At 49.5% G+C, this 27,191-nt stretch overlaps 1 protein-coding gene across 2 annotated transcripts in view; it reads left to right on the top strand.

The window, feature by feature from the left end:
- The window catches only part of angpt1 (angiopoietin 1), a 100,390-nt gene extending 73,642 nt beyond the window's left edge, over positions 1-26,748 (top strand). The window contains exons 5-9 of one of the 2 annotated variants that reach the window (XM_039736543.1): positions 2,063-2,190; positions 6,233-6,334; positions 14,697-14,863; positions 24,285-24,415; positions 25,457-26,748. In XM_039736543.1, coding sequence (XP_039592477.1) covers positions 2,063-2,190; positions 6,233-6,334; positions 14,697-14,863; positions 24,285-24,415; positions 25,457-25,617 — 689 coding nt within the window. In that variant the 3' untranslated portion in view covers positions 25,618-26,748. Of the gene's footprint in view, positions 1-2,059; positions 2,191-6,232; positions 6,335-14,696; positions 14,864-24,284; positions 24,416-25,456 lie in introns of both variants that reach the window. The other variant, XM_039736542.1, reaches the window with a different exon arrangement.
- Positions 26,749-27,191: the final 443 nt, after the last annotated feature.

Below are 27,191 nucleotides of genomic sequence, written 5' to 3'. Positions count from 1 at the left end.
GAGCTACGCTGACTGTTCATAGAGGCGTGTTTCTCGCGGAGGTGAATCGCCGTATGCAGCGTGCGAAACGGTTTGCGAGGGGTGTCACATGGGATCCTTAAAACAATCCTTTACAACTGAGGTGGAAGCACAATGAAGTAAGCAGTCTTTAAAAACGACGCACGACCGCGTGCAGCATAGCAAACTGTTCTACGCGCTACATACAGCAATTCGCATCCGCGACAAACATGCGTCTTCTTAGATGTTCCTGCAGGAAGACGGAAGACGTTTCGCTGCCCACCAAGACTCCTTTTTCACCGGCCGCCGTCTACCCTCGCTCTCTAGGCATTCACACTGCCTGCCCATTTGCCGGACGCAAAAACTCACCGACCACCCAGTTAGTCCCTTTCGTCTGTGCTGAGAGTCCGCATCACGTCTGAGCCACGCGCCGTTTGTTATGCCGCGGGTTCACTATTGTGTTGTATTCTGCTGTCTCCAGAGTTCCATCTTCTCGTTCACTTACTGTTGTATTCTCACACCAACCCGTTTTAGACATCCGTGTCTTTCCAGAAGTGTTTAACATTCAATAAATAATTATGCATGAGATTGAGCGTGTGTCTACCCAGCGTGGGTAAGCCGTTGAACTCCATTAGGGCTGCAAGCCGTGGAATTCCCACTAAGTGCGACTCATACGCTCCCACTGGTTACATCCCTGCCCTTTGTGCACACCTCGCTACTACTGTGGTCGGGCGTCTTGGTGGATTATATATTGAAAAGCAGCCAAAACCACACAGAGCAATGTAACGTCTACGTGAGTCACAGGTACATCTGGACTGTGTAAAGACGATGACTCCAGTGACGAGCTGGAGGTGGGCACATGAGCGGGCAGTGCATACTGAACGAGAAATCAGCAGACTAGCATGACGGACGGAGCTGAGTGGACGTCCTTCTCCTCTCCTCTCGTTCTCCACTCCGCGCCCGAGCACCCCCATCCCTCCGTCTGGCAGGAGAAGGCACGAGGACGGTGCGCCAGTTTTCAGTCACTTCAGACGATTGTGTGTTGGTTCGTTCCGTGCATTGTTACAATTTTGCTCTTCTTGCTGATTTATTACATTACCGATTTTCAAATGCTAATTTTCTCCCTGTGCTTAAAAACCATTAAAAAACCGGCCCGATTATGCGCCGTTTGGTACACCACGGGTTGGCTAGTATCATGTAATTGATTTGACAATAAAATTGAGGCTCATCTATTCCAAGACAGGCCCAGTATACTGCATATGTCCTGTATAAATAAAGATATATGATGCTTAGAGCGACAGAGCTACCCTTCTAAGATGGACTGAAATCTAAGGACTCACCAGAGACCTGTTCACATCTGCGGTGCACCGTCTGTTGGAATGTGTTTTGTAAGGCATTGCGCTTGTCATTCCAACAGATGGCGCAGGTAGTAACATAATGCATTACTTCAAATGTTTGTGATGTGCCGTCTGTTGAAATGACAAACGCAATGCCTTTTATTACTACAAATGTTTGTGGTGCGCCCTCTGTTGGAATGACTGAGACACAGCAACCAGATGGACACACAGAGACACAGGACGTTTTCCTGTTATTTAACTGGATAAATATGTCTAACGATGAGTGTACAGAATATCATAGTAAAGAGTTAGAGACCAACTACCCCGATTAATGAAAGCCATGGAAGTGAAATGGAAAAAAGACAACAGTGAGGATGTCTCAGGTCCTTGTGAGGCGTAGGAACAACAGGTTTCGCTCTTAACGCTACATGAGTGTGGTCCAAGTGGGTGCCCACCTCCGTTGCTCTTTACAGTTTAAGTAGCTCTCGAGGCAGAAGAAGCAGGACCACCAGGGTCGCATCAGAAGAGAGGCCCTCTGATATGTGCAGAAGACAGAAGAGGTGGCTCTTGTCCACTGTCATTCCCTGATAGAGCCACTAAGACGGTCCCCAAGGGCTCGTGAGGGACCACACTATATATTTGCATATTTCTTTTTGACTAGACGTCTTCATCTTTACTTTTCTAATTCCGTTTGTGTTTTCTCTTCTTTTACGTTGCGTTGCCAGCAGTGCCAAACAGCACAGAAAAGGAAGACGAGGAGAAGAAGTTCCGAGACTGTGCCGACATTTACAACGCGGGCTTCAATAAAAGTGGCGTCTATAACATTAACATCAACACCCTGTCAGAACCCAAAAAGGTAAACGCCGTTTTATTATTTTACTTTGAGAGATTTTGTTTTTTGTAATACCTTTTCATCTTTTACAATTAAAAGCTACACGAGTAGTTTTGCTGCTTTAACGTTAAGAACGAATTGCTGGGATGCTGGGTTTAAGCCACTATCATAAATTTGCATTTCCAATTTACTCTTCCGTATTTCATTCTCTGATATTCTGAAATCCACTTAAGCCAATTTGATGTCGCGGGGGTCCCCAGTCTATCCTAGCAGCAGCGGGCATCAGAAGGGAGCCACCCTGGACGGGACGCCACTCCACTGCAGAGCCCATGCTGCCTTATTTGGTTTTTGAATGCACTTGGCATGTCTGCCAGATGAACAGGTGCTCTCGCGGAGGTGACAAACTGCCAAACCGCAGAACTCTGGCAGCCGCTGTTAAAATAACACAACGCTCAGTCAGAACTCCAGTGCTCAACTGCCTGCACTGGCTACACTTCACGTCCCCTTCATTAATTCTTTACTGGGGGGCTGCAGAGTGGCACACCATGCAGTGCCAATGAACTCAAGGTTGACATCCATGCTCTTCCAGGTGCTTCTGCCTCCTCTGCCATCTCACATGCCAACTGTCCACTGGTTTTGCTGCCAGTCCAGGTTTGGTTCTTGCCTATGCCCATCAGCAGTGGTTATCCACCCAGGATGGACCCCCAATCTGACTCATGAGGGGCAGTTAACTGATGTGCCAGGAGATGAACAGGGACTCGTTGTTGAGGCCAAAGAATGAGGCGAATGTCGGAGCCCAGATAGGCAGAGCGAGAATCGTAATCAGAGGTCCGGGCAGGCGTCTTCAGCGGGGTCTCCTTTCCCGTTTCTAACTGCGCTAAGCTAATGAGTGCCTTTTGTTTCCTTTTTGTTATAAATGGGTCACCAGCCACATCTCCTTCTTCATTGGCCCCAAATAATAATGTGGTCATATGACTCCTACTAAGAAACAACATGGCAGTGCCCAGAATGTGAAACCTAAAATAGCAGCGCCTGCCACCCAAACAGATACACCCAATATGACGCCATGAAGCAGTAAACAGTAAAAATGATCAGCACCCGTTCGTAAAGACCCTGAGGTCACAGTCATGATATCAACCTCACAGGCACATTTCTGGAATTGGGGGAGAAAACCTGAGCACCTGAACAACACACCTGCTCAGACAAGGTGAAGGTGTGCAGACTCAACACCAGGCGTGCCCCTCAGGGTGCCATGCTAATGAGTGCTGCTTTGTGCTGCCAACGCCACAGTAATGGAGGGGCCGCCTTCTGTTCTGTGGGCCCATCTCTCTATTAAACTCTGATACTTAACGGCCAAGCACGTAGGACCACAACTCCGGCAGCAATCGATTTTTTGGTTTTCGTGGAGAATTTAAAAAAGTGAAGACGAGAGATGAATGGTTAGCATTAAATTTGTGTTAACGGCGCTTAATGTCGGCCTTTGAAGAGGTTTTAGGTTAACAATTCCGAGACACAATTCCGAGGCTGGGCAGCCTTCTTTGATATCAAAGCCACCATGATGTTATGGGTCATACGGCACATGTTTCACATAGCAACCACGCAGCCTTATAGCAACCAGACACACAAAACTGTGACGGCCCTAGAAAAGCAGCTATAAAAGTAACAATAAAGATATTTAAACAATGTTCAAAGCAGATGCAAATCACGCACCTGAGAAACATGACACAGTACGGCTTAGAATGACACCCCTTAGAATCGTGTAAAATACATTTGGGGTCTCAGTCCCTAATCCCCCTTAACTGAGCAAATAACAAAGGACGAGGACGCGGTGCTCATCAATATGCTTGTCGTCCTGATGATGACACTCTGGTTCACTGAGCGGTCCTCTTTTATACTAGAAGGGGTGGAGTCGAGGGCGGGGTCTTCAAGCTCTCGCTCCTGCAGTCTGGGGACAGAAGCTGAATGTCACACTGTCTCATCCCCAGTTCACCCAAAAAGGGCAACAAAAGACATTTAATTACAAAAAATACGCAGAAGAAATCGTGTCATGAAACGACGCAGCCGTCGTCATAGAAATCGGCAGACAGGAGAAGATCGGTGACGTCCCCGTCGACTAGTGAGCTGCGGGAGAAACTCAAATCCCAAGGATTGACACAGCGGTGTGCGCTTTGGTGTCTCTCAACAAGGCGCTTGAGTTTGTCCGCCGCGCCACGCTGGCCTCTTAGCTGCTCTCTTCTGGCAGTTGACATGAAAATGGCCGCGGCGTTTCACACTGCGGGTATTTTATTAACGTCATTAGAGGAAGACAGAAAGTCGTGGCCCTGTCACCAGACTCGCGTGTCTGACTGTACGCTGACAGTCGATGAGCAGACGACAGCAGAATAGCCAACAACAAGGTGTCGAAGGGTGGGCTGGGCTGCCGATCTCCTCTGCCACCTTAATTACTCCAAATTGTGCGTTGGCTGATTTTGGGTCTTCTTCAAAACATCGAAAATCGTCTCTTGCACCTTTGGGACCTTCCGCTACCCTCATGGAATTCGCCGTTTTTTCCTTGATACTCCCTCGCCATGCGCTCCACGTTGTACCGTGCTGGCCTTGCACACACTCACACACACTCACACTCACACACACTCACACACTCTCACACTCTCACACTCACACACTCACACACACACACACTCACACACTCACACACTCTCACACACTCACACACTCACACACACTCACACACACTCACACACTCACACACTCTCACACTCTCACACTCACTCACACACTCACACACTCACACACACTCACACACTCACACACACTCACACACTCAGTCACCTGACCTTTGCTTCACGAGAGCCGCCAACAGCCTCGCATACTCCTGACCCGATCTGAGAATTTACGAGCAGCAGGCCAGAAAGGTGTGCCAGCTCTCCAGCCTTCTCAACTGCTACGTCCAATTAAAGATGGTGGAGAAGTGGAGCCCACCTTGGGAGCAACAAGAGTGAGGAAGGCGCTGACCCAGAACGGGGCATGAAATGAGGTGTTTTATGGGGTCTCGGGAGAGCTTGGGGGTCTGACTTTCAGGCACTCTCCTTTTTCATTTCCATTTGTTCAATTGATTTTGATTTGCGACCCCAAATTGGAATAAGCGGGCTTAACAAATGACAGTTTTATGTCTGTCGGAAATGACCAAATTGCCGCCAAAGAACATAAAGCACGAGATCTTTAAAAGTTCTCTCTCGATTATGTGTGTTAACAGTTGGGCTCCAGACAGCGCAGTGTGTGTGAGGTGGACTGGCGTCCCGTCTGCTGTCCTCTCTGTCCAGCTGATTGTGGCCCTGCCTCAGGTATAGCAGCTTGGTAAAATTAAAAGACGGACCACAACGTGAAAAATGAATATTTGTGAAACGTGTCTGCCAGTCAAGTCTACGGGGGCTTCAAACGTGTGGGCGACAAACTACTCTGGAGACATTCTGCTTCATGGACAAGTTCACCTCCAACCACAACTGTTAGTATGGAAGTGTTTCTTCTGAGTGAGGAGAGTGAAGGGGGCCTGGGGGTCTACATCTCCATGTCAGGGCAGACCCCAGTCCACAAGCACTCGCTACACCTCAGTGTCCCTTTCACACTGTCGGACCTCTTTTAGGCAAACTCCACCATTCCTCCTCCTACAAACTCCACCACAAATGGCAGTGCTGGCAGCCATCGTCCCTTTGGCCACCTTAGGCGTTGGAAAGGATGGGAGACGGCTATCAATCACGTCAATGATGAAGGCAGTCCACCCCAATGAATCCCTGAGGTGTATTTTGGGGGTCTTCCAGCTGATGGACTTCAGTAGATACAGTAAATGTATATAAAATACACACATAAGTGAACGTTCGCCTGGCATGTAGCACCCCGACTGCACGGCTGGATGGCGTACCCCTCCTGGCCCTCGCCTGTATGCGTGTGACGTGTTGCGGGTGTCAGAGACGTGAGAGACGAGCTACGAGTCAGAGGCAGGTGGTCACATTTCACAGCTCTTCATAGACGGTAGCTGATGTTCTCACTGCTGAACTTCTTCTTCTTACAGGTTTACTGCAATATGGACGTCGCTGGCGGCGGGTGGACGGTCATTCAGCACCGAGAAGATGGCAGTGTGGATTTTCACCGAATATGGAAAGAGTATAAAATGGTGAGAAATTGTACTGCATGGTTTATACGTCGTATGGCGAGCACTGGGACAGACGGGGGCCCTGCTTCATAGATGACAATGAACCGCAGCAGCACGCTATGAGAGCCTCATGGATAGGATCATGTTAAGTTATGTTGGGTCCTGGCAGAGGCGGCACACAAGTCACAGACCAGGACAAGAAAATTAGTTAAGAAAAACAAACAACAGGACGCGAGCAGAGGGTCAGGTTTCACCAGGAAGTCAGAGAAGCCCAAAAACTCGCCAATCAAAGCCAAAGTCAAAAACCACACCAGGAGTTCAGCAACCAGAAAAGAAAGCAAAGCTCTTGTTTTGTGTTCAAGTATTATAAAAGCAGCGTGCAGCACACACCTTAAATACGTAGGGACATCTGACCAGGGAAGGCAGTGCTGGCAGCCATGGCATGACTCGGTATGGCAATGCAGTAATAAGAATAGAAATAAAACCTGAAAGAAAGACAAAAGCAACTTGAGCAACCCTACAAAACCATCTGCATTTTCATGTATTTGCTTATCAGACACATTAATCCAAAGCAACTTCCAAAAGAGGTCAACGCAACCGAGTGGACATCAGTCTGGGAGATTGCTTAGGAACAAGCATGACGGGACAAGGGGACAAAGTTGAACTATCACAAGGGAAGAGCGCAGAACAAAATGCCAGCAAGATACAATTCTTGGCGCAGAAACCCGAGAAGCTGGCATCAGGTGGGCAGAAATCCACCAAACAGGGGGGTCTTCAAATGCACAGTGCGGGAGTGGGAACTCCAAATGGAGGTGGGCAGCTCATTCCACCCACCCGGAGCTACACAACCAAAGTCTGGACTGCCATTTCATGAAACATCACCAGGCGCCGTAGACCTGAGTGATCGAGAAAGAGCAGAGGACCCCACAAGTGTCTTCATATGCGGCTGCAGACAAGCATCAAGGATCTGACATTAATACATGCCACCACATCATAATACGCGCCACTACATCTTAAAATGTGCCATCTTAATACATGCCACTACATCTTAATCCGCACCACTATATCTTAATATGTGCCATCTTAATCCGCACCACAACATTTTAATACGTGCCACTACATCTTAATATGTGCCATCTTAATACATGCCACTACATCTTAATCCGCACCACTACATCTTAATATGCACCACTACATTTTAATACGCGCCACTGCAGAAGTCTCCATTTTTCTCCACCGATGTGCATGCTGGGTCATTAATTCATGAATAATGAAATGAAAGTCCCAGTTGGGAAATCCCTTTCATGCCGAATTCCTGCCTTGTGCCCACTGCTGCCCGGATGTGCCCCTGGTGCTGGTGATGTCCTGGACAAGGAGAGCACTCCACAGATGGATGATTGGCCGTAGTGCTTGCAGTCACAGTAAGGCTGTGGATTTCTCTTGAATGTTTGCCCAATAACACATGTAAGCAAAGGCAGAGAAGGCCTCTCTTTCATGTTGAAATGTCTTTTCCGGCCCTTAATAAAATGGGGAACCTTCCAAAACGTCCCCATGTGGGTCTCCAGATACACACATTTAGGCTTCAGATGATCCAATTGTAACAAAACAAGCAGGCTGTCAAAGTTGAATCCAACAGATACTCTGTCATGAAGCCTTTAATCGATGCCTGCCTGAACTGTCAGCGTTGCATCCCAGCATCGACAAGAGCAGCTCGGTGGCTCCCCAGCGAGACAGAAAGAGAATGCGGATAATCAGTGCCAGAGTTTGAACCCAGGGAGATGGAATGGAAGTGCAATGCGAGCCATCGAGCTCTCGGTGAGAATGCGTCTGCTGCTCATCACTCTCAGAACGGCTCTCTCGGTGCTCCAGATGTGCCGCTGGAAAGAGGGAGAAGGCCGGTGGCGAGCGCTGAACTCCAAAAGAACGATTCAAATCAAGTGGCAGTCGGCCTCGCGGCACGTCCTTAACGCCCAGCCACTGTCACTTTCTACCCGGGCCTTGAGCTGCCACTCCTTCAGCCTTCCATTTGTTACTCTGCACACTGTAGGGAGATTCCTTCTTCTTATTACAATTGATTTAAATCTAATTTGTACGTCCGCTCATTTGTCCGTCATTGGCTGACACTCCAGAGATGCGCACACACCCTTCGGCTTTAGAAAGGCGCCGTGTTATGAAGTCAGCTATGGGGTCAGGTCACCCCTTCTGTTTCGGCCCCTAAATCACTTGCCATGTGTCACCGGTGTCAGACCGCTTCAGAACAGACTTGCAGATCTGAGACAATGGCCCAAATCAGTGAGGAAGACGATGTTTGAAATGGCCCACGGCCAAGCTCCGACATGTGAAAACTCAGCTTGGACCTCCCTGACTTATTAAGGCCTACGCAGAAGCTGAGGAGTTTTTTCAGTACACTGAGTGCGGCTCCGTTCAGACTGACATGATGAGTTGGGGGGCCGGTGAAGGACATCAGGAGACACACATCCTCATTGCACCTTTATGTTCTTCTGCATGAAGTGAATTTCTTCTTTAAGGAGAGTCTGACTCATCATCTGTCTGGCGCCCCCCGGGAAAGGCCTGGATTAGCAGGTAATAAAGATGGAGAGAACATCAAGCTGTCAGTTGTTGGTGCTGCCGGGCGTCACGGTGCTCAGTGCTGCTGACTCAAAGCTCGTTTCTCTGCAGCTCTGTCCTCGTCTACATGCATCGGTGGTCCTACAACTTTCCTCTTACATCCCAAAGACAGGCTTTTTAGGTTGACTGGTGGCTGTAAGCTGGCCCTGCACGAGGACATGGGCTCAGTGATGGACTGGCGCCCCCTCCATGGTAGGCTGCTGCCCCCTGACCATAAAGTGGAGTAAATGGACTGGATGAGGAGTAGCAGTTTTGGGACAAGGCCGACATAAAAGACAATGGGAGATCGCAAGGCCTTTCTGTTTACCAGGCCCATCACTGCCAACCACACCACCAGATCATCTCATCCACCATAAAAATAATCAGACGATATCATGACACGAGTGTCAAAGTCGAAACAAGAGACAAAGGTGCAGGGCAAAAGTCAGAGCCAGGAAAAATGGCAGAGATTTTCAGCAGCTCGGAGAAGGAACTCGTTCTTTAGGGGTCCTTTAATCCCACCACATCATTACCTGAAGGCCGTGACCTCTCAGGACACGCCCCTAGCAAGAATACAAAAGACGACATGGCGGAGAATACGGTCCAAAAAACGAAATGGTCATCACAATCCTATTTAGTAGCCAAAAACAAAGCGCTGATTTTAGAAACTCGCATAAAAAATATGAAGGAATAAAAACCACCGACTCCCTAATAAGTGGCAGGGAGGATAACGCGACACTTCTGGCGCACAAAGTTCAGCTCCTGATTGTGACCGTTTGAGGGTCTTACAGAACAGAAGTTAAAGCGGAACATTTCAACGACGACAACAACACCAGTGACATCCCACCGAGCGCCACGCCAGCCGTTCTGGGCTTTGAGCCAACCTGCCCGCTCTGCACAGCATGGCGTCCGTTCATCTGTGCCAACTGGGCGAAGTGCATCTGATCGTGAGCCCTTCCCTTGTCCTTCGTGCCCCCCAATTGTTCACCTTTTAAAGGGCAGACCCCCACAGACATCGAGCAGTCCATTTATTACTTTGATTTGGACATTTTCTGTGGAGAAAACAAACCTTTGGGAACTCAAAAGAACGCATTTCATTAGAAATTAAAAAGTCGAGCAAAGGAACAAATTCACGGGCATAATTCACCCACCGGATCGGCGGTCCGGTAAACGTGCTCTTTAGGTTGACATCTGTCATACGAGGCGACGAGCAGAAAGACTTCAACCAGAAGCAGGAGAAGAGACGAGGCGAGAAATCTGAAAAACGATCGAGAAACCAGCAAGGCAACTGAACGAGGACTGAAAATACGCAGCAAAACAAGAAGGACACGGAGAGACGACAGAAGGAACTCAAAACGACTAAGCAGGGGGGTTTGCTGAGGAATCCGATAGCAAAGTGACCCTAGTGAGTGACCTCTGACCTCAGCGTGTAATTGGCTAGAGGTCACGACCTCAGAAACTTGCCCGACTGTACCCATTCAAGATGGCAGCGATAACAGCAAAAGTAAGCCGGGCTTGTCAAAAGTAACAGCAGAGTCATGAAGCCCCCCAAAGTTACACGGAAATCAGAAGTTCAGCGAGTGGAGTCGAGCCTTTGCATCACGGCCTCCCTCCGCTGTTTTCTTTCTGCCAGCCGCCTGACAGATTTCTATTATTTCTAAAAATAAGACAAGTGCACGTTGGCTTGAGAGCAGCAGATGTCCGCCCGGCGGTTTCGTTTAAAATCCAGACAAGCCCCCTTAACCTCGCCCCAAATCTTTACCTAGAGGCGATTCCAACGTCAAGGTGTTTATGCCATCAAAGCTGCAAACCAGCTGGAAAGTCGCTGAGGAGACGCCGCCGTTGCATATTCAGGAGTCTTTGACATGCGGGTCCTTGGGGTCTTCATGCGCCTAATATTTATTACTTGGGGAGTCTGGGGTGCATAAATTCATCTTTCGGAGGATGTCTGGTGAATTCGCCCCATCAGCTCCTTTTATTTGCTGAGCTCGCCGGTCCTTTACATACTTTCATGGCGTTCAATGTAAATGAGTTCTAAAAGTGCGGCCATTTTGACATCATGACTTTTATGAGGAGGAGGAGGAAGAGGAGGAGGAGGAAGAGGAGCTGAAGTGGCCGTGAAGAAGTCAGGCAGCATTTCAGAGGTCAGATGAACATTCACAGCCCTGGACGCCGTGTCTGGGATTTCCACAAACTCTGCGAGTTCTGCTCATGGCGGCCTCCGGTCTTTATGCTCTTTTCTTCCTGAATTCCCAATGTTTGCCACTAAAATCCACCGTAAGAAATCCAAGGAAACGAGGAGACACAAACTGTAGGCCAGTCCTACAATGGCCATCGTCATCGCATTACCACCTGATTGTGAACGCACCAGAGGGATGGCCTCGAGGTGGCACCAGGAGGACACTTCTGTTCTGGGTGACTCCATTCAGCTGCATGACAGGGTGGTCAGGAATACAAAGTCTAAAAGGGGCTCAGGTCAAGGCCTCAGTCCTCAAGGCTGGCGCAAGGAGCCATGTCGGTGCCTGCCACGGTGACAACTCTAGGTCACGATTCGTAGACACTTAGGAGAGCGAACCTGCCGAGTTAAAATACGAGGGGCCGTCCAGGCAGTGTCAGCAGGGAGGTCTCCTCATTTTAACTAAGAGGTGTAGGTAGGTAGGTAGGCCTGTGGACAAAGTGAGGACTTCAGAGAGTAAGAGGACATCACTCAGGGTGTCCTTAGCCGGGATGGGGGACACTCAGCTCGATTTGGAATTTTGAAGAAGGAGTTTGAGTTTGATCACCTGGAGAAGAACGCAGCTTCACACTGGTGGACGTGACGGGATCTTCACAATGTCCGTCCATTAAGAGAACCAGCGAGATCTGAGCAGGTGACAACGGAGGAGAAGAAAATAAAACCTCCAGTCAGTGGCATCAATGGGTCATGATGGGCCTGCTGAGGTGCTGACGTGTAAAGCTTGGGCACCCTCAGCCACATCTGTTCTTCATCTCAGCACTTCGGCCGACCTCTCCGCTCACAGAGCTTCTTATTAATTCACTAACCCGTGGTGGACCTGCACACCCAGTCGTTTCATTTCAGGAGCAAATTAGTTGTGACACGAAGGTACACAAGAAATGAAGCCACTTATGGCTGCTGACGCCCACTCGGAGTGAGATGTTTAAGAGTGGACCCCCTCGTCCCCCCGTCAATCTCAGGACACTTACATAACTTTGAGCCCTTTGATTTTCGACCCGTTTCTTTTCACCCAAAATCACTTTTTCAAACTAATGAGGCCGGCACGGAAATAGCATACGGCAGAACTGTGGACTGGCAGCTTCTGAAATATGAATGATAATATGTGTTACGCTAATTGCTTAGGGTCATAACGACAATTACGCGATTTTCATGTAAACGGAAACGTCCAGACAGTTTCCTAAAAGTGCCCTTAATTAGCATTTTCAAGCCAACGCCAGATGTTCCATCGTAGGGTTCCTGCTGACAGCCAAATAAGCAGTGGGACACGACGGCCCCTCACCTGTAGCATACATTAGTGGTACAAAAGCCTCCTCAGCATCTGCTCACCTCCTGTTCCTCCTGGTCCACGACAGCAGGGGCAGCAGAGCTCCCTTTCAGAGGGGTCACCACTGGAGGTGTTGGTCAGAGACAGGCTGTGATGTCCGGCAGGAGTCTCGCCCAGGAGGAGTCGAAACAGCAACGCCACTCACGACAGCACAAAACGATACTCAGTTGTTATGTGCAGAGATGATCTGCTGGACCTCCGCATGGACAGCAGGGAATGTGACTGACATCCAGGAAAACTGCAGCCAGGGTCAGCAAATAAAAAATGCGAGCAAGTGCTGCCAGAACCATCAACGATGTCAGAAGTTGAAGAGCCAGAAGTCGATACCCACAGACAAACTGGCATCAAGACCTGCACACAAAGCTAGAATGGTCACTAAAGAGAGGCCATACACTGCAACTCTTCGAGGGCACAATCCGTAATCTTGGACACGGTGCTGGATGTGGGCGCGGAGTTCTCTTAATGGACAGACATTGTGAGGATCCCATCACGTCCACCAGTGTGAAGCTGAGTTCTTCTCCAGGTGCTCAAACTTAAACTCCTTCTTCAAAATTCCAAACCGAGCTGAGTGTCCCCCATCCCAGTGATGTCCTCTTACTCTTTGAAGTCAAGCAAGTCCTCGCCAGGGCGTGGCAAACTCAGCAAGGTAACAATCGTAAGATTCTGTGAGCTTGTAGTCATGTCGCTGGTACAAACAGCCATGTTTTAATATTCCACAGGGTTTACAACCTCCAAGAAACCACAACAGGGTAGAGGAGGAAAGCAAATGAGTCCTAATGTGCTGGGTGGCACACCCCATGTGGAGGTCTCTAAGGTTTGACTGTGGGCACGTAACGGATTGTGAAATGATGGCACTAAGGCCAGCGTCCTTGGGCAACCCTGGGCTGTGCCCGGTCCCTTGAGTCGAGCTGGCACTACAAAGGACAGCGGGCACAATCCAGGTGGAGCTATCAGCGCATGCTCAGGAGCCGCGGAGGTGATGGAATCGACGAGGACAACTTAGGCTTGAGTTGCTTTCATTTATTACAAACAGAACGAGGCGTTCGTTTGCGCTCTACTCTTTGGAGCCATTCAGAGTTTTCCCCAAGGCCGGCCGTGTAATTTCGCACTCAGACGAAGTGTGAAGACGGTAGCTGAGTGCCACACTTGGGTGTAACGCAGACCCTTGGCTGGCGTTTGAGGTTTTAGGTTGCCAGCCTCTGCTCTCGCGGCACTCGACGGATCAAACGGGAGTCTTGCGCACCGAGGCTGAAGCTGATAAACCCGCTGGGCGCCCACGCCAGAGTTTGCTGCAGTTTGTATTTTGATTCAGTTACTGCAGACTCAGAACTTCATGCCAGACGGGTATTAAAACAGTAGACGTTTACACAGCTGTGAAAATGACACGAAAATTCAGAGCCTTCTTTTCTTTTCCTGTTTTTTCAACTTTCGGCCTGGAGGTGTTGGGCAACACGAGCTGTCACAAGGCTGAGTGATGTCCCCTCGTCTTATTACACGCTGGTAACATTCCAGTCTTGTTGTGTTCCATGAAGTTAAACTTCCCTACGAATAAAAGACCTGTTCATTTTCAGGAGCCGTTGAGGGTCTCTCTTGGCACCTACCCCTCCTGGACAGAATGCCAGTCTTTCTCAGGGTACACTCACCCGTGCTGACTGATCGATGTGAAGGGAGACCCTCTCCAGTGCCATGACAAGTGGTTTGGACACTTTCTGTCTACATGCTGAATATCATCGTTGGAGCCTCCTTACGCCTCCATGCACCCCAGGACTGACCTTCTGAAGGGCTGGTGGTCCCTGACCACTTCTCTGGTTCTTCTCCCCAGAGACGCTGGACTCCACATATAAATGGAGGTTCCATGGCCTGCTACTCTGAAGCTCCTCCATAGCTCCACCCTGCCATCATGGCTCCTTGCCTGTGTCCTCCTCCCATGAGGCTTTGTCTTCTCCATCAGATACACTCACCGGCTGACCGGCTCCTTTCGTTCTTCCTTTAGGTACAGGTGACCCACTCCGGCCCACTCGCTCCTTCACAGGGTCTTATGACGTGTCCCCAGTGATGTCCTGGAAGGCTTTACGGTGAACACACCACAGGGCAGGCGGGTGCTGACTTCCGCAGATTAGGGGGCACTCACCGTAGACATGGCCCCTCTTTGAAATGGTGAAGCAGTGTGATGGGCGGCCGGCCGGACTGATTGTGAATTTTCTTCTCTTCTTCAGGGATTTGGGAGTCTCTCCGCTGAGCACTGGCTTGGAAACGAATTTGTCTTTCTGCTGACCAACCAAAGAGAATACTCGCTGAGAATCGAGCTGACCGACTGGGACGGCAATCAAGCGTTCTCTCAGTACGACCGCTTCCACATCGGGAACGAGAAGCAGAATTACAGGTGGGCTCTTCTTTCTTTCTGTCTGTAAAATTACAAACGTTTACTGAGAACTTGTCATTAGGTGAACATGGCTGTGCCTGTAAAAAAAATACAAAAGTCATAAACCAGACAAGCATCTAAAAGTAATAAATAAGCAGAACAGCCGGCACTCCATTCAATGTGACTCAAATGTGGATTTAAAATGTGCTGGCGATGGACGTCTACGAGCGTAGCTCCATCTTTACTGATTTAGTTCAGGCCATCGCTATCGTGGATGAGTGGACGCCACAGACACAATATGGGCGCACAGCTTGTGTGGCATACAGTTAAAGGCTCTCCTTTATCACCCAGACTTTTTACTCTGTTTGTTGAACCCTTTGCTTTTTTTACTGGCTTTATCAGTTGAGCAATTGTTGTGGGCTGACTTGAGCAAAAATAATCCCAATGACGATGTGCTGGCTCAGCACGTCCACGTGTAATGAGTGGCATGAAGGCCTTGGACACTGGCAATAACAGCTGCTTTGCCCCAGATGATGGACTGCGTGCCATCCCACATCACTTCATCCACCTTGCAGACTCCATTCTGTTCATTTCAGTTTATCACTTTATATGGCGCTCTTCAGTTGAAACAGGTGCAACGAGCTTACAAAGGTCTACTAGTAAAAAGAAAATGAAAAGGACTATCGTAAAGCATTTCACAGGGGCAACACAGCTCGTTTAGATGGCACTGCTGGAGCCTGTCCTGGCCAACAGAGGCCACAAGGCAGGAACTCATAAATCAGGGGCTAATCTAGCATTGCCAGTCCACCCACACTGCGAGCCTTTGGAGTACGTCCGTGGCATCATATGGGAACATGCAATCGGCACACACCTGGGACACCTTCTGGTGACAATGGAGCCGGCACATGGCGGGGCCTGATGACACTTTGGATGAAGCCTTTTTAAAAATTAAGGACGCATCGGCCCCCAGCACTCACTACCGAGGGTGGGATTGTGCATGAGACGCACAGCTGGAGTTGCCGTCCATCAGCCAGCAGTGGAGCCACAGGTGCCATCCCTCCACAAAGCGTCATCTGTCATTGTCTTCATTACCGCCTCACCCTTGGAGTTTGACAGCGTGTCACTTCCAATGAATTGCTTGCACAAGTCTACCGCACAGAAGCTCATGAATTGCATTATCTCGGAAAGCGATTGCCTGCTTGCCACCAGGATCCTCGTAGACGCACCTGTTGTGAGACGTTGAGCACCCGTATGTAGCGGGCAGTCCAGTGACGAGAACTGAGCTAATCGGGCTGAAGATTGTGAGTTCATCACAGATGTTTAAACATTGGCAGAGCTGGCATTCTCAATTCAGGACTGTGCCTCTGCAGTGGCGTATTTAGGTATGGGCAACATGGGCAGCTGGCCAGGGTGCCACCTCAAAAATTGGAATTGGTGATTACAGGCAGAACCAATCAGTCCACTAGGGGAGCCATTTATGAAAGTTAGGGGGTTCTAACTATGACACTATGTACACGGGGGGTTCTCGATTGAAAGGGAATAACACCCCCCCAAATCCTTGACTGCCACTTCTGGACTCCAAGGGGCACCACACCCCAGCACCCCCAGCCTAGCGCTCTGAATGGCACCCAGCGTGATGTAGTGGTTAAGACTTTGGGCTTCAAACCCTGAGTTTGTGGGTTCAAATCCCACTGCAGACACGGTGTGACCCTCAGCAGGTCACTTCACCTTCCTGGGCTCTGAAAGGAAAATAACAACAAAACAAAATGGAAAATATTGTAAGTCACTTTGGGTAAAAGCATCAGTCAAGTAATAATTATAAAGGGGCTTTGACGGGCACTGCCTGGTCAGGGTCCACATGGAGTTGGCGCGATGGCACCGTGTCAGTAAATGGGTGTAACTGCTGAAGACACAACCACGGAAATGTGACAGAACATCTTCTCAATGGCTTTGGGGGCCGTTAAGCAGATTAAACCCCCCAAACCCCACTCCTCTCAAAGACTTTGTTGGATACTTTCAGTCTTTAATAACCGTTACATATCTTTATTAGATGACCTCCGTCAGTAAACGTCTCATCACTGAGTGCTCGGCACTCTGGTGTCCCTTAAGGTTTTATTCTCCCAGCTCTGTCTTTCTGTCAGTCCGGGGTCTCAGAGTCTCCCATCCTGGCGTCGGAGGACATAAGGTCTGAACCTGCCAGCTTGTGTTTTATTGGACAGCATCCACTTTATAGTTGTATTTTATGTTGTGTCTTTGGCAGAATATGAATGGCTTATAGGGCGGTTACTGCCAGGTAAACCGAGTAGAGTGAGATTCGCACTCTCGTTCTTATATAGCGCCTTTCACCTCTTTTGGCCAAATATTACTATTGCCAAATATAAACTATTGCTGTCTGTATTTTAAATAGCGGTGCTCTAGAGGCTCTGCAGGATAACATTAACATAACCTTAACGACGGTGAAGGCGTCACGACGAACACTTTTACTCTGTTTTTGTGAAACGAGTTTTTGGTACCGATGGTTCAGTGCCACTCCGACCCCCAGATGCTGCCCTGTGGCTGACCACTTTCGACATTTTATGGCGTGGTGGTCACAGCGGCTGCCCTGGCACCGGAGTCACTTCACCTACTCCACACACGAACACGTCATGGCCCCCGGAGTGCAAAGCGAGGAGCCCCCCAGGGTGAAAAGGCAGCGGCGATGCCGGCACGTTTGAGAAGTGAATCAGTCTGATTAAATAATAACAACTGAGAGAGGTTGGCAGCGCCACACGACGACCCGCGAACAGCTGGAATGGAACGGAACGGAACGGAATGGAGGGAGGGAGGGAGCCAACAGCGTTAATAAAGAGTTTAATATGAGAGGAATTCAGAATACTAACGAGATCATCATCCATCTGTTTAACTAAAAACCTACCGCTAGTAAAGGTAATGAAAATCATAACTGTAATGCTACTGATGTATTCACTGATTAGATAATAATAATAATAATAATAAATAAATACTTTATTAAGCAATTAAATTAACTTACAGTAATACTATACCTTTAGATTAAAAAAATAATACTAATAATAATAGATGAAATCTTTATTAGTCTCTTATATATAAATCATAATTGTAATAATACTGAAAATCTGAATTCACTCATTAGGTTAATAATAATAATATTCTGTAATTGACAGACATAATAATAACAGTAATTATAACAACAACAACAACAATAATAATAATAATAATATTAATAATGCACATCTTTAATAGATGAAATATTGATCCTACAGTGGCGGCTAATGCTTATGTATTGTTGAATTCAGTTAAAAGACTTGACAGTAACAATATTTAGAGTATAAGAATCACTCTGAGAGTAGTAGTAGTAGAAAAGTCTTTTTTTTTATTAATAATAATAATATCACTACTAACAATAACCGAACACTTGATGGAGTCGAGTGCGCTCAGTGCCGGCCCTTTTTCCCATGAGTGTAATTCCGGTTCTTTTCCGGCCCCCTGCGTGGCGCTGCCCTGTCGTGTCCGTTGGTTTTTCGACTCTCTGCTGTCTTTCGATTTGAGTGTTTTCTTTTTTTTTTTAATCTGCGCTGAGTTGGCCGGTCGTGCCCAGTAAGGGGTGTGGCCTCAGAGGTCGTGACCCTGTCCATCATGACTCATTGTGGATTCGCTGCCTCGTCCTGCGCTTGAATTTCGTTATTTGCTGTTTGATTTCTTTCTGATTTTGAACCCCCTGTTCTTGCTCTCCTGGTATTTTCTCCTCCACCACGCCAGCACAACGGTGCAGGAGATGCCCCCTAATATTCCGCAGCAGACTTTCCTCCATCCCATGTCACGATAACCCCCAAATTGCTGTTCAGACGTTATTTTGAATCAAAGGCTGGCCGAGAGGCAGGCAAAGAGGTTTAACTGCAGGACATTCCCGGAGCTTGCGGCCCAGCGAAGCGAGAACTCGATGACACCAGCGTGTGTTTTTGACAATCAGCTTTGGGTGGGCTGCTGGCACACTTGCCATCCTTTTTTGAAATGCTGATGGAGAGATCCTTTGCCAGTTGTCCCCTCACCTCATCAAAAGTGGCACATTTTGGCGATGCCACCTGGGAGGCAGGTGGGCACCTCGAGAGAGTTTCTAACTTGTGTGACGAGTTCAAAGTATGTGGCAGTTTCATTTTCATGGCTGTCTTGTCTTCCTGATTGTATTCCCAGCAATCTCTCCATGGAATGTGAGGTTTTAATATTTGAGGATTTCAAGTGTTTGGTCAGAAATGGTGAGCGGCCATAGCAGTGCTAACCTCAAACCTGCACCCCCTTAAATTTGACTCTCTGACGTGGAAACAGAGGCCTCTGATGAGATGTTCTGAGTGTCTCATGCCCGTGGGTGACGTCGCCCTGCCGCTCCCTGGTGTGTTAGTTGGGGGTCTGCTGGTATTTTGTAAGAATATAAACGCGGCCGACTCCATTCTTCTTTGAATTCCATGGCTGAAATGCCAAGGAGTCTTGGCGCAGCTTGAAGTTCACTTTTCTAGGGCAGTAAATCCTCTAAAGATCAGCAGAATGTCCTGAAGAGAGGATGTGGCATGAAGGTAATGATGTGGGCGACGCGGCCCCCTGTAGTTGTTGTGCAGATCAGCCGCCGGCCGTGCTTTGTATTCTTGTGGTCAGCACACATCTGAATATTCAGCACTGCAGAGACTGACCGTCTGGCACCGGCATCTGTTGGCATGCAAATGATGGGCAAGCTTCCCTGATTTTAACGTGAGCCCACCACACTACCCATGTCTGCCCCCTCTTGCTTATAATTAGGGGGTGTGCCAGTTCACGTTCAGCACAGGGGGCTGCTGGTGCCCAATCGGTGTCAACTCGCATCTGATCATCATGATGCCCTCGGGTGTAGTCATCGTCTGACCAAATGCAGCCAGAGAGGTTTCAACGCTAAGCAAAGTGAGACCCCACAGCCACACGAAAAGCGATACCAGCTGACACTGGGCATACAATGGAAAGAAGACGAGAGATGGAGAGAAGACAGCCTGAGCTTTTAAATAGTAAGGTTCATGATGGGGGGCACTTGTTAGAGTCTAGCATGACATCTGGGGGGTCTGTGCCCGCTGCCACCTAGAAGGCTCAAATCTTACAGAGGAATGTGGAAAGACCGAGATGACAGAGAGGATGGCCACGAAGATGAGGGAGACGATAGCCATAAAGAGGAAGGACAGGACAGCCATTTTGGGGCGGCCATGAGGATGAGGGTGAAGGCAGCTGTAAAGTGCAAAGACAGAAGAGTCGAGACGATGAGAGACAAGATGCTTATTAAGGCAGCAGTAGAGAGGACGGCCATTAAGAGGAAGAACAGGATGGGTGTGAAGATGAGGAAGATGATAGTCAGTCATAAAGAAGAAGGACAGCCCAAAAGAAAGGAGACAAGTATGAAGACGAGGGAGATGATAGTCATGAAGAGGAAGGACAGGACGGGCATGAAGATGAGGGTGAGAACTTCAAGGAAGAGGAGGGGGATGTGAGGGGCGTCACAGTCGTGTAGAGAATCGAGGGCAGGAACAGGATGGGCATAAAGAGGCGAGGAGACAGCCATGTGGGGTACGCTTAGAGGCGACACACACACACACAGATCTTTGAATGTTAGAAGCGGGTAACGCATGAGGCGGGCAGCTCAGTCTTTGAGCCCCCCAACACTCTGAAAGGCTCTCACGTTGAAGGTTTGGACTCGTCAGGAATGGTGTCAGGATGACTGCGGTGGGATTAAAGAGGAGGGCAGTGCCAAGCAGTGATCCATGGCACGGTGGTAATAAGGATGTGTTTTTCGACAGGCTGTTTGTATTTTTTCTTGACTTGCTTGGCCCAGTCAGCTGAGGTTTGGTGTTCTCAAGCTGCCCGCCCTTCACTCACCTCATGATGGCGACACGTCTTCTGTGCCCACGTAAAGACAAAGACACGTCAGGTTGAAGGGCATGACAGTCCAATCGAGTGAAACACAGAGGCGCTCAGCAGGACAAAGCAGCCCCCTGTAGCCTACAGCTGCACCATCGAGCTGCCCCTTAACTGGCTGGGTGTCCCAGGCAGCTGCCTACCTGGTCAGAGGGATGGCATAGCCTCATAGAATCTTATTCTGAGACGGTGTGCCCTCTTGTGGCCAGGACAGGTCACTGCATTTCTTCTGTATGGGGCACCCTGCCTGCTTCTGCCCAGGCCTCAGTTCTCTCACTTAGTTTTCATGAAGGACTTGTTCATGGTGCCATGCTGGACCCCTGGTGACTTCCATCACATCTGTGAAGCGCCGTTTGCCTGGCACACCTGCCCAAATGTCAGTTCTACCCGAGTTGCCCTCATCTGTTGAGCAGGTACGTATGTAGATTGTCCGCCACGTGTGCCACACTGTAATGACTGGGCCCAAAACAGAAGAGACGGGCTGTTTGCATGCCTTCTTAATGGCTTGTGCCCATTTTCTGTAAGAGGGCAATCTGTGAAAGTTGAGGGGACGGAGGGTCTGTTTTGAAGGTGAACAGAGAGAGACCCCCGGCTCTAAAAAGCCCCCCTTTCCCACTCTGCCCTATGAATAAGCCTGGTAGAGCTGGCAGGTGGCCCTTATCATTTAGTTGGCTCCTGCTGGCACCGGTCAGGTCTGCCGCCCTCTGCCTTGGCGGTGGTGCAGGTCCGCTCTCCAGCAGTCCACGGGCCTTTCACGCTTAGCGTCCCAGCGCACTTGAGATTTATAGCTGAAGTCCCGGCGGTCATTAATTGGTGGTCTTTAATTTATGACGTGACGCTGAACACGAGAGCGTGGGCTGTTCGTCCAAGCCTGATGGTGTTTTTCCAGCGTGACCGGTAGGGCAGCCCGCTCGGTGATTTGTTTGCGCCCGCGCCTCCCCTGCCCGCTACTCGCCTTTGAATTCTGTTTCCAGCACGTCGTTTGTCAGGCGGGCGGCGCTCGCCAAATGTTTTCTCTCTTCTCCTGCGGTATTCTTCTCCACTGGCTTTTCAAAGGCGGAGGTCAAGGGGTATCTGCGTCTCTCCCTGCGCTGCCAGTCTGTCGCAGCACATGATGGGAATGGCCTCGCATGTCACAGGTGGTCCGTCTGTTCGGGACCCTGTCCTTATGACCGTCTGCCCCAGGAGATGCTCAACAATAAGCTGGCATCTGTAAAGACAGGCTGTGCCCCCAGAAGCCCTCTCGCAGTGTCGTCCTTACTGTACACCGGGGGGCTGAGGGACCGAGGACGTCTGCAGAGGCTTTCTTGTGGACCAAACAAAGTGTGCAGCGACCGTTTGAAGAGGGTTGGGTGTAACGTTCAGGGACGTTGAGGCTTTTACGACTGAAGTATGGATTGATTATGGACAAACATCAGGAGGACTCTGGAACTGAAGAGGGTCCTGTGGGGTCCAACACCCTGGTTGGGCTCCCCCGCTGGTCACGTGCCCCTGTTCCAAGTGAAGCTTTGCCATTGGCTGCTGCTCTGCACGCCGTCCTTCTCTTTTCGTTTGCGTTGCTCTTTCACTTTTGTGTTGGAGATTTCGGGGTCTTCTCTGGGATCTTCACACTCGGGATGCTGAGGCTGAAGCGGAAATCGAGGGCTAGCGCGACACTTCAGGGAGCTTATTATTCATGAGTGGAACCTTTAAAGTTCACGTTCATAGCGGCTTGATTTTGAGTTTGTTTGTTTAACGTGATCAGAAGTCGAGGGAGGATTCAGTTTACTCCGGTAAGGCCCATCATGCTCTGCTCCAGACACCTGAATGTCCTCCGGTGGCAGTTAGACAGGAACGCAGAGCCAATAAGCGAGTGGTCAAGTGGGGGTCCTTCTGTGAGTTTATCATTTTTTGGGGTGAACGCCTTTTTTGAATTTCACTAACGCTTTTAAAATGAAGACGCTTGGACCAACTGCTGGAGCGCATTTGAAACTTTCAATTCGGAAAGCCTTGAGAAGACGCTGCCATAATTAGCCGTTTCCACTGCGCCATTTTGTGACTCCTACCGTCAAGACCCCGGGGGTGGCCTTAAGGGTCCTGAGACTTCGAGGGGGTTCATTGGGTATTCCAGCAGCAGTGATGACAAACCGTCAGCTGACAAAATAAAGATCTGTCACGATAATTGTCATGAAAGGCAGCCATCAAAGGACAGGATTAGAAAACATCTCGACATCAACGTCAATACTCGAGGAACATCCAAAAACGTCTCACTTCTGTTCAATGGACGACATCCTTCAGGATAGCAGCGGTCACTAACTGTAAAACACACAAAGGGTCACTTGGCCTTCAGACCCCCAGAGTGAACTGACGAGCTGAAGCTGCTCCTGCGCTCACCTGAGCAAAGCCACGGCAACAACCCTGAGGGTCCAAAGGCTGAAAGAGGCGAGCCACAGCAGGCCTAAAGAAAGTCCAGAATTAAAGACTCGTTAGATCTGAAATTACGCAGACTCTGATAAACTGGAGACAAATGTCCTGATGGCAGCTCCGTCCGAGTTTGTGTTTAAGTTTGGGGTAACAGCGCCACCTCCTGGGAGATACAGGGGCAGCGTCCCACTTGGCCTTTATGCAGAGAAGTCCACCTCAGTTCTGATGTCCCCAAGTGTCACCCTGGTCAAGCTGCCATCGTCCTCCAGGGGCCACAATCAAAACTGAGCACAATTCCAATGGCTAGATGATATCTGAAAGAGTTCATTAATTAGCGTTCACAAAGCCACTGAACAACCACTTATACGAGTGTGGACGCCAGGGGTCACCGTGGCCCCTTTAGACCCAACAGACAGAGTCCAAGCGCCAAGGAGATATGTCATTGTCTTCTTCTCAGTGATTGTGCCCTCGAAGCACCACAGCCACAATAATAATCCCAGTCCTCTCCAGCACACCTCCCAGCAGGCGATGCCCACCTCCTCCCGACTCCGACTCGTGTGCTGGGTCTTCAGCAGTCCTCGACCCCGAAGTGCTTCACGTGACTTGCTAGCACTCCCAGGTCGGACGGAGAGCTCAAGTGTTCTTCAGCCCGGATGTACGTTTGGGCTTTCGTCCCTGTGACTTGGATGGCACCTCTGGGCTGTGGGTGAGACGTGACTCCCCAGGTTCTCTCACAGCGTCCCCTGGCGGCACCCACGGTACCCAGCAGGGCTGTGGTATAAAACTACATGTCCCATGGTGCCCACTACACTGCAGGGAAGCTAACGTCTTGGGGGAGGTAGTGTCCCCTCAAACCTCCATTCTGTGGGGGTCCCAGCCGCCTATCACAGAGCCCTGCTAAGTTCTGCTAATATGTGTCGATGTTTAAATCGTGTGTGTGTCACTGTCAGCTGTTCTGAGGTGTCATTGTACTGAGGACACTTGACGATGGCCTGGAACTCAAACTGCCGTCGATGCGTGTCGGTCGCTATTAAAATTCTTTAGCAGCTCCAGTCATGTTTCAGTATTAAAGTGACAGCCATTTTTCATTGAATTGCAGATTGTTTCTCAAAAGCCACAGTGGGACCGCTGGCAAGCAGAGCAGCATGGTCATCCATGGGGCCAACTTCAGCACCAAGGACGCCGATAACGACAACTGCATCTGCAAGTGCGCCCTGATGCTGACCGGAGGTAAGGGGGGCCGATTGTCTTCAGAGGAGAAGGCAGCAGGGGCTCCAGAGATGATCCCACCTGCTAGTTGCTGGAGTTTGTGTCCTGCCGACCTTACTGGTGTGATGACTCAAAGGCCGGAGTGACGGGTCGTCCCATTTGTGAGCTTGGTGTGCAGCATTTCCTGCTTGATTCGGTTTGTCAGTCCAGCAGCGTCTCCTTCTTGACTTTGGTACCAAACGTCTGTTCTGTCGCTGACGACTCGGTTCTGAAGTAGCTGACATTTCTCTCCCAACCATCGGGCCGAGTGTGTTGTAAGACAAGGCTGGGGTTTGTCTCGACAGGAGAATCCTGTTTATTAGTCAGAAGGTTAGAAATATTTGAAAAACGCTGAAAACTGACAGAGTTTACCAATTTGTTAGGATGAAATTTAAGGTCAAACTCTCGAGCGCCACAACACTCTGGACAAGTTCTTCAGAAACCGCCAACACGTCCTCATTGAGAGCAGACGATTAGACAGGCGAGAGACGAGAAGTGCAGGAAGTGAACTGTCAGCCACCAAAGCCCCAACAGAAAACCAAAGTGCAGAGTCCGGCCTTCCGGGGCAGAGCCAACCGTCAGGTCGTGGAAACCTGAGCAGAAGACGGCACGACGGCGTAGAAACTCCTAAGTGAGGCCAGCTTCGTGCAGTCCCTGCTTGTCCAAGCTTGCGGATACCCCACTTGATTGTCTCGGAGATTAATAATCGATTTCCCTATGTGGACGAGGACTTTTGGACTGTTCCTCACGATGTTCCTTACCAGCGTTTGCTGGGCCCCTTAAGTAAGATCTTTGATTCTTGACTTTCTGACTTAGATTACCAGCTCCAGCTCACCCACGGCCATTAATTCCTTGTGAATGATTTCGTTTTTCCATTAAAACCTGTTAGAGGACGAGCCTGGCGGTCTGGCGCTGCCCCATGAGGCCGACCCCACCGTAGCTCAGTTCCTAGCTGTCTGCTATTCTTTTTCTTACTCATTCCTACTCGTAAACCTGATATTCTGTTGTCCTCTGCTGTTGCAGGTTGGTGGTTCGATGCCTGTGGTCCTTCAAATCTTAACGGAATGTATTACAGCCTCGGACAGAACCTTGGCAAACTCAACGGTATCAAGTGGCACTACTTCAAAGGGCCCAGTTACTCCCTGCGCGCGACGACCATGATGATTAGACCTCTGGACTTCTAAATCAGCCCTGGCGTTACAAGAGCGACTACTGCCAGGCAGGCTTTTCAACCAACCAAGGGACAGGAAAAGCGAGACTTCCTCGAGCCGCAAAGGAGTGAGCCGGTGACGGGGTTTGAAGCGGTGAATCGTGATTGGCGACGCTCACGCTTATTACCTGGCTGATTGACGGCACGTTGCCTGCCAGACTTTGTGATTTCAGCCCCGTAACTAATTCTGCACGTCCTTCTTGATACAGAAGTGAAAGCTCATCGTTTAAGGAGTCACTTTTAGGGAGATGGATGAACTCGGACGTTACAAGCCCTTCGTGAGAAGGGAAGCAACGCCACGTGGAGCCACCAAGTGAGCCAGCACATCCGAGCTCAGAGGGACAATGGCACGTGGTGCCTACTCAGACTTTTCGAGCTTTCGAAGGTGGCGTTGGCGCTCATATCTTCAGTGTAGCCCTCGTTTTCCTTGCTGCATGAGTCACTTACCCGGTACTGTTGTCGTATTGATATTCTTCTGGAAATCTCCGATTGACTTGGTGTCACGTGTCTGTCATCTCGAAAATGTCAGTGCTACTAAATGAGGAGCCCTTCACCCAGCGGGGCTGTTTTATCGCAGATTTGCGGGAGGCCCGTCCTCTGGGATTTGTCTTCTTTTCCTGTACTGAGGTGAATATCAAGTCCTTTCCAGTTACTCTGTATGTCTTTGCATAGCCACATATATAACTTTAAAAGAAATGCGTTCACTTTGTGTTATCCAGTGTAAAGGTGACATCATAATCGAGTATCCACGTTGAAGCATTTCTCACTCGTCAGGTGGCGCCTCGAGTGGGCGCATCGCCGCCGTTAAGGAGCCACCGGTGAGGTGTGAGCTCCAATCAAGATGAAGGAGTCGCCGGCTTACGGCTACTTTTGCTAGAACGTCCTCATAACTCCTAGAACGTCTTTCATGTAGTTTTGTGTCTTCTCGGCCATGTTGCCCTTCTTTCTACTAATATGAACTGACCGGCAGGTCCTTAAGTTATTTCCTGTTTTGTACTCTCTGTGAATATGCATGTGTCAGCTTTTGTATAGCGCTACTCTGCTCTACGGTACGGCCTTCATCAGATTCTCCTAAAATAAAACACAAAAGGCAAAGCGCCCCAAACATCATGTCTTCTTTGTCTCCTTTCAGCGAGGCGGTGCCACACCATCTCACTGCCTCTCCGGGTCCTTGTGTTGTGTCTGCTGTCCCGTAAAGGAGCTTTAGGGGCCTCATGGCCATTGTGAGGACAGCGGTGGTCAGTGCATCCCGGGGGTTGAGGTCATGACCTCGGAGTGCCAAACACAAATGTCCCGCAACCGGCAGCCAACGGCCCCATGAGTGGAAAGATCTGCCGCCCTTCGACCTGAAGCAAAAAGGGGCAAAAAAGGACTCTTTATTAATAAAAATATTGATGGACAAAAGTGGAGCTCTGATGAGCCGAAAATGCCCAGGAGGTGTTGGCATAAACAACAAAGACAATCCAAAGTGAACGAGCGCTAACAGCACACATCTGGAAGTCAACGTCAAAAACGGAGCATGAGAGCCAACAATAAACTCGGCCGAGG

Source organism: Polypterus senegalus, chromosome 15, assembly GCF_016835505.1.
Source record: "Polypterus senegalus isolate Bchr_013 chromosome 15, ASM1683550v1, whole genome shotgun sequence".
NCBI lineage: Eukaryota > Metazoa > Chordata > Cladistia > Polypteriformes > Polypteridae > Polypterus > Polypterus senegalus.
The sequence above is the reverse complement of the archived record's forward strand: the minus strand, read 5'-3'. Positions and strand labels throughout refer to the sequence as shown.